This window comes from Alosa pseudoharengus, unplaced genomic scaffold, assembly GCF_046254945.1.
Source record: "Alosa pseudoharengus isolate Yale_2024_CS ecotype anadromous, Long Island Sound unplaced genomic scaffold, YU_APseudo_1.1 YU_APseudo_1.1_scf_21, whole genome shotgun sequence".
NCBI lineage: Eukaryota > Metazoa > Chordata > Actinopteri > Clupeiformes > Clupeidae > Alosa > Alosa pseudoharengus.
In genome coordinates, this window is record NW_027468674.1 from 1,583,675 (window position 1) to 1,591,174 (window position 7,500).

Consider the following 7,500-nt stretch of genomic DNA (forward strand, 5'->3'; position numbering starts at 1 on the left):
AGAGAGATTCTCTCCAGACGTCCAAATGAATGTGTTTTCATTTTAAATCAAAATGTCTCTTTTCACATCATTCTCTTTACTGAGTACAGTATGACGTTTGTGTACACATCCCTGTTGCCATGGTTACGCTTGGCGTCCAGACTACTTGGGCTTTAAAGGGACTGAAACGTAACCATGGCAACATTGACCCCCACGTTGGCTTCTGCTTCCCTGATTGGTCCACTCCTGCACATGACCCTTGACCCTGAGGAAGTGAAAACACATTTGTGTGGACGCTGTGCCCCCCCCCCCCCAGCGTCTGTCTCACTTACACACAGTCAGAGATGGGAGTTGATGGAGAGTCGGGGTGGCGCGTGGTGATGACATCACAGACTGTGGGCCGGCTGCCCGCCCTGTCCCGGCCTGTGAAGATGACCCAACGACAAACAACAGAGACAGCCAATCAGAGCCAACCACAAACAGACAAGAGCCAATCGGAGCCAACCACAAACAGAGACAGCCAACCAGAGCCAACCACAAACAGAGACAGCCAATCAGAGGCCTGGAGAGCAGCTTGGGAGATGATGAAGCTAAACTGGGTGTATCAGAGGGGTGGGGGGTATTAAGAGAGAGGTGGGGGGTATTAAGAGAGAGGGGAGGGGTATTAAGAGAGAGGTGGGGGATATTAACCCTTTACCCGCCAAAGTCGCAAAATTGCGACAAACAACGTCACTGATTAAAACAGGCGATAGATCCACGTACGCAATATTGTGACAAGCGTCATTACTGAATAAAACAGGCGATAGATCCACGTACGCAATATTGTGACAAGCGTCATTACTGAATAAAACAGGCGATAGATCCACGTACGCAATATTGTGACAAGCGTCATTACTGAATAAAACAGCGATAGATCCACGTACGCAATATTGTGACAAGCGTCATTACTGAATAAAACAGGCGATAGATCCACGTACGCAATATTGTGACAAGCGTCATTACTGAATAAAACAGGCGATAGATCCACGTACGCAATATTGTGACAAGCGTCATTACTGAATAAAACAGGCGATAGATCCACGTACGCAATATTGTGACAAGCGTCATTACTGAATAAAACAGGCGATAGATCCACGTACGCAATATTGTGACAAGCGTCATTACTGAATAAAACAGGCGATAGATCCACGTACGCAATATTGTGACAAGCGTCATTACTGAATAAAACAGGCGATAGATCCACGTACGCAATATTGTGACAAGCGTCATTACTGAATAAAACAGGCGATAGATCCACGTACGCAATATTGTGACAAGCGTCATTACTGAATAAAACAGGCGATAGATCCACGTACGCAATATTGTGACAAGCGTCATTACTGAATAAAACAGGCGATAGATCCACGTACGCAATATTGTGACAAGCGTCATTACTGAATAAAACAGGCGATAGATCCACGTACGCAATATTGTGACAAGCGTCATTACTGAATAAAACAGGCGATAGATCCACGTACGCAATATTGTGACAAGCGTCATTACTGAATAAAACAGGCGATAGATCCACGTACGCAATATTGTGACAAGCGTCATTACTGAATAAAACAGGCGATAGATCCACGTACGCAATATTGTGACAAGCGTCATTACTGAATAAAACAAACGATAGATCCACGTACGCAATATTGTGACAAGCGTCATTACTGAATAAAACAGGCGATAGATCCACGTACGCAATATTGTGACAAGCGTCATTACTGAATAAAACAAGCGATAGATCCACGTACGCAATATTGTGACAAGCGTCATTACTGAATAAAACAGGCGATAGATCCACGTACGCAATATTGTGACAAGCGTCATTACTGAATAAAACAGGCGATAGATCCACGTACGCAATATTGTGACAAGCGTCATTACTGAATAAAACAAACGATAGATCCACGTACGCAATATTGTGACAAGCGTCATTACTGAATAAAACAGGCGATAGATCCACGTACGCAATATTGTGACAAGCGTCATTACTGAATAAAACAAACGATAGATCCACGTACGCAATATTGTGACAAGCGTCATTACTGAATAAAACAGGCGATAGATCCACGTACGCAATATTGTGACAAGCGTCATTACTGAATAAAACAAACAATCGATCCACGTACGCAATATTGTGACAAGCGTCATTACTGAATAAAACAGGCGATAGATCCACGTACGCAATATTGTGACAAGCGTCATTACTGAATAAAACAGGCGATAGATCCACGTACGCAATATTGTGACAAGCGTCATTACTGAATAAAACAGGCGATAGATCCACGTACGCAATATTGTGACAAGCGTCATTACTGAATAAAACAGGCGATAGTTCCACGTACGCAATATTGTGACAAGCGTCATTACTGAATAAAACAGGCGATAGATCCACGTACGCAATATTGTGACAAGCGTCATTACTGAATAAAACAGGCGATAGATCCACGTACGCAATATTGTGACAAGCGTCATTACTGAATAAAACAAACGATAGATCCACGTACGCAATATTGTGACAAGCGTCATTACTGAATAAAACAAACGATAGATCCACGTACGCAATATTGTGACAAGCGTCATTACTGAATAAAACAGGCGATAGATCCACGTACGCAATATTGTGACAAGCGTCATTACTGAATAAAACAGGCGATAGATCCACGTACGCAATATTGTGACAAGCGTCATTACTGAATAAAACAAACGATAGATCCACGTACGCAATATTGTGACAAGCGTCATTACTGAATAAAACAGGCGATAGATCCACGTACGCAATATTGTGACAAGCGTCATTACTGAATAAAACAAACGATAGATCCACGTACGCAATATTGTGACAAGCGTCATTACTGAATAAAACAGGCGATAGATCCACGTACGCAATATTGTGACAAGCGTCATTACCGAATAAAACAGGCGATAGATCCACGTACGCAATATTGTGACAAGCGTCATTACCGAATAAAACAGGCGATAGATCCACGTACGCAATATTGTGACAAGCGTCATTACCGAATAAAACAAACGATAGATCCACGTACGCAATATTGTGACAAGCGTCATTACCGAATAAAACAGGCGATAGATCCACGTACGCAATATTGTGACAAGCGTCATTACCGAATAAAACAAACGATAGATCCACGTACGCAATATTGTGACAAGCGTCATTACCGAATAAAACAGGCGATAGATCCACGTACGCAATATTGTGACAAGCGTCATTACCGAATAAAACAGGCGATAGATCCACGTACGCAATATTGTGACAAGCGTCATTACTGAATAAAACAGGCGATAGATCCACGTACGCAATATTGTGACAAGCGTCATTACTGAATAAAACAAACGATAGATCCACGTACGCAATATTGTGACAAGCGTCATTACTGAATAAAACAGGCGATAGATCCACGTACGCAATATTGTGACAAGCGTCATTACTGAATAAAACAGGCGATAGATCCACGTACGCAATATTGTGACAAGCGTCATTACTGAATAAAACAGGCGATAGATCCACGTACGCAATATTGTGACAAGCCTCATTACTGAATAAAACAGGCGATAGATCCACGTACGCAATATTGTGACAAGCGTCATTACTGAATAAAACAGGCGATAGATCCACGTACGCAATATTGTGACAAGCGTCATTACTGAATAAAACAAACGATAGATCCACGTACGCAATATTGTGACAAGCGTCATTACTGAATAAAACAGGCGATAGATCCACGTACGCAATATTGTGACAAGCGTCATTACTGAATAAAACAGGCGATAGATCCACGTACGCAATATTGTGACAAGCGTCATTACTGAATAAAACAAACGATAGATCCACGTACGCAATATTGCGACAAGCGTCATTACTGAATAAAACAGACGATAGACGCAAGTACGGTGGCAAATCTCATTTGTACTCTCCACCACTAGTTGGCAGACACCCAGAGCTTCGATTCAAGCTCAACCTTTTTTTTTTAAGTTTTCAGGAAGCACAGGAGAAACACGCGAGAAACACACGAAGGCGGCGTCCATTTCCTCCACAACACGGAAGTGATAGTTTTGCACAAACTGAAGCAGAAAATCACCAAATGAAGTATCAGGTCTTTTATTCACCTATTCTGATTCTAAAGGATAAAATCTGCATTTTGGAGAATATGAGCGATCGTCTATTGGCAGTGATAGTCACGGAGCGTCTGTGAATGGAGGTGCGTCTTGGCGTCTTTGAGACAGTGTCCACTAAGCATACCATGCTTGTTTCAACCCTCTGCCCAACATAGCTGTAGGTGCCAGTGGTAATAGTGATAGTGTCCGTAATGGACGTGGTATTACACTCGATTACACACGAGAAACACATAAGAAGACGTGCATTTCCTACATAACACGGAAGCAATGCAGGCCATAGTTTTGCACAAATTGAAGCAGAAATACACCAAATGTTGAAGAAAAAGTTCACATGCGATGAAGTCTTGGGTCTGTTATTTACCTAGTCTGATTCTGAAGGAGAATATCTGCCTTTTGGAGAGTATGAGCGATCGTCTAGTCACTGTGCGTATGTGAATGGAGGTGCTGCGACAGTGTTCACTAAGCATACCATGCTTATGTCGACCCTCTGCCCAACATAGCTGAAGGTGCCAGTGGTAAAGGTGATGATAGTGTCCGTAATGGACGTGGTAAAGACAGCAGGGGTAGTAAAAATAGGGCTCTGAAGAACTACAAAGTCACCCGCGATAGGAACCGACTTGACCAGGCTACTTTATTGTATAGTAGAATAGGGTTTGTGGTTATAGTAATAGTTTACTATTGTTGGTTTACATGTGACTGCTTTCCTGTTCAGGTGTTATGTGGGTGAAATGACAAAAAAGTAAGCAAAACTGCTCAAATATATGTTCATGATCCAGTATTTACTGAAATGTGCATAATTTGATGTTGTTGTCATCCAGTGACGTCATAATATGCAAATTAGATGTGTACATTTACCCCCTTCATAAACTTTTGTTCATACTCAATGATTTTTACATTTACAGTAGGACTTTATCTCTGACCACTTTCAAGCCATGGCCTTTTGAAATTTTGATGTAAAAATCTAATGATGTTTTTTTTAAAACCTGGCGCCTAAAGGGTTAAGAGGGGTGGGGAGGGGTATTAAGAGAGAGGGGAGGGGTATTAAGAGAGGGGGGAGGGGTATTAAGAGAGAGGGGAGGGGTATTAAGAGAGAGGGGAGGGGTATTAAGAGAGGGGGGAGGGGTATTAAGAGAGGTGGGGGTATTGAGAGAGAGGGGAGGGGTATTAAGAGAGAGGGGGGAGGGTATTAAGAAATGGGGAAGGGTGGAAAGAGAGCAGGGAGGGGGTATTAAGAGAGAGGGGAGGGGTATTAAGAGAGAGGGGGGTATTAAGAGAGAGGGGGGAGGGTATTAAGAAAGGGGGAAGGGTGGAAAGAGAGCAGGGAGGGGGTATTAAGAGAGGGGAGAGGGGTATTAAGAGAGAGGTGGGGGGTATTAAGAGAGAGAGGGGAGGGGTATTAAGAGTGAGGTGGGGGGTATTAAGAGAGAGGGGAGAGGGTATTAAGAGAGGGGGAAGGGTGGAAAGAGAGTAGTGCTGGGCGGTATGACCAAAAATGTATATCACAGTATTTTTCAAAATTCTTACGGTTTCACGGTATATGACGGTATTTTTTTACCATGCATAATCAGATGTTCACAGCATTTTCTACAGGTTGAGAGAGGAATTGCTGCAGTACATTGACTAAGGATGGTCTATTTTACTGTCATGATGTAGAATAACTCCACACTAGTGGAAATGCAGTTTTGCATGGCCCCAGAAAATGATGCTGTTTACAAAGAGCCACTCATGATTCTAATGAAGAATCTAATCAGAATGCAAAGACAATTGCAGTCAAAATACAGAAGTTTTACTGTGCAAATTTCACAAACATCTTGTATAAAACCAATACAAAAAGTAGTGCAACTTGCAATAATTATACTTTTTTGAAAATGATACAATTTAAAATAAAACCTCTCTGTTAATATGCTTACTCTGTCAAATAGGCCTATCAGAAATGTATTGTTATTGTGTGGTTTACATGACGTTAGTGGTAGGCTAACGTTAACTTCATGTGGATGTGGATGTCTTGTTAGCCTGCCATGAGCTTCGGTTCGGTTCGGTTCGCTAGGCAAAACATTAACAAAAAGGTTCGTTTTGGTGCACTGATGACAGTCAGGATCATTTCTAACTAGCCAGCTAGTATTGCTCAGTGCATGTCTATAACACGCTTTACTTGCTACCTGGATAATTTCAGCGAATATTCTTAAGGTGAGATGAATGATAAGATCATTAAACTTCACTGTGTTCGGTGGGTTGCTAACGACATCACCTACTAGCCAGCTAGTTACAGCTGTTGAACAATCTCAATAGAATTTTCGTGACGGTAAATCCCTTTCAATGCAGTATCCCTTAAAGTTTTTCCTTAACTAAAGAAACAATTTAAGGTATTATTCTGTGCAACACCCTTAAATAAACCCCTTACCTAAGGAGAAATTAAGCCTTAAGGGTCATACTTCAGGGGAAAAAACGTAAGGTGTTTTGTCCCGTCTGAAACACTGTGTCGCGGCGCAGCGTTCCAAACGTTGTGTAATCAAATACACCGGTATGGCGGTATATTAAAAATTCATATCATAATGAAAATATACACCGGTATACGGTGTGAACCGGTATACCACCCAGCACTAAAAGAGAGCAGGGAAGGGGTATTAAGAGAGAGGGGAGGGGGTATTAAGAGAGGGGGAAGGGTGGAAAGAGAGCGGGGAGGGGGGATTAAGAGAGAGGGGTGGGGGGTATTAAGAGAGGTGGGGGGTAAAATGCAGATGCTTGGCTGTGGCAAGTGCAGGGGATGCAGAATAACAGCAAAAAACACAAACAACACACGCACGCACACACGCGCACACACACACACAGACACACACACGCGCACACACACACACCAACACAGACACACACACACACATATACATACACATGCACACATGCAGTTATTCACACCCAGACAGACAGGGGTAGCCAAATATGGGACATATAGAAATATATATATATATAACAGACATCTTAAACACACACACACACACACACATATGAGAGTATGAGAATGCATCCCAATATGACTTTGCATGAATGGTGAAGATATACACACACACACACACACACACACACACACACACACACACACACACACACACACACACACACACACACACGGAGGCATGAAAACACAAGTGACACAGCAGAGATGGTGTGTGTGGTTGCCTGATGGCAGTAGCCCCCAAGAAATTAATGTGTGTGTGTGTGTGTGTGTAAGTGTGTGTGTGTGAGTGTATGTGTGTGTGTGAGTGTATGTGTGTGAGTGTATGTGTGTGTGCGTGTGTGTGAGTGAGTGTATGTGTGAGTGAGTGTATGTGTGAGTGAGTGTATGTGTGTGAG

General features: G+C 42.5%; 1 protein-coding gene across 1 annotated transcript in view; it reads right to left on the bottom strand.

Annotated features, from left to right (window-relative positions):
• Positions 1-14: 14 nt before the first annotated feature.
• The window catches only part of sh2b1 (SH2B adaptor protein 1), a 41,122-nt gene continuing 33,636 nt past the window's right edge, over positions 15-7,500 (bottom strand). Inside the window, exon 9 of the mRNA XM_076297622.1 lies at positions 15-402. Within this exon, the coding sequence (XP_076153737.1) occupies positions 308-402 (95 nt within the window). The 3' untranslated portion in view covers positions 15-307. The remainder of the gene's footprint in view (positions 403-7,500) is intronic.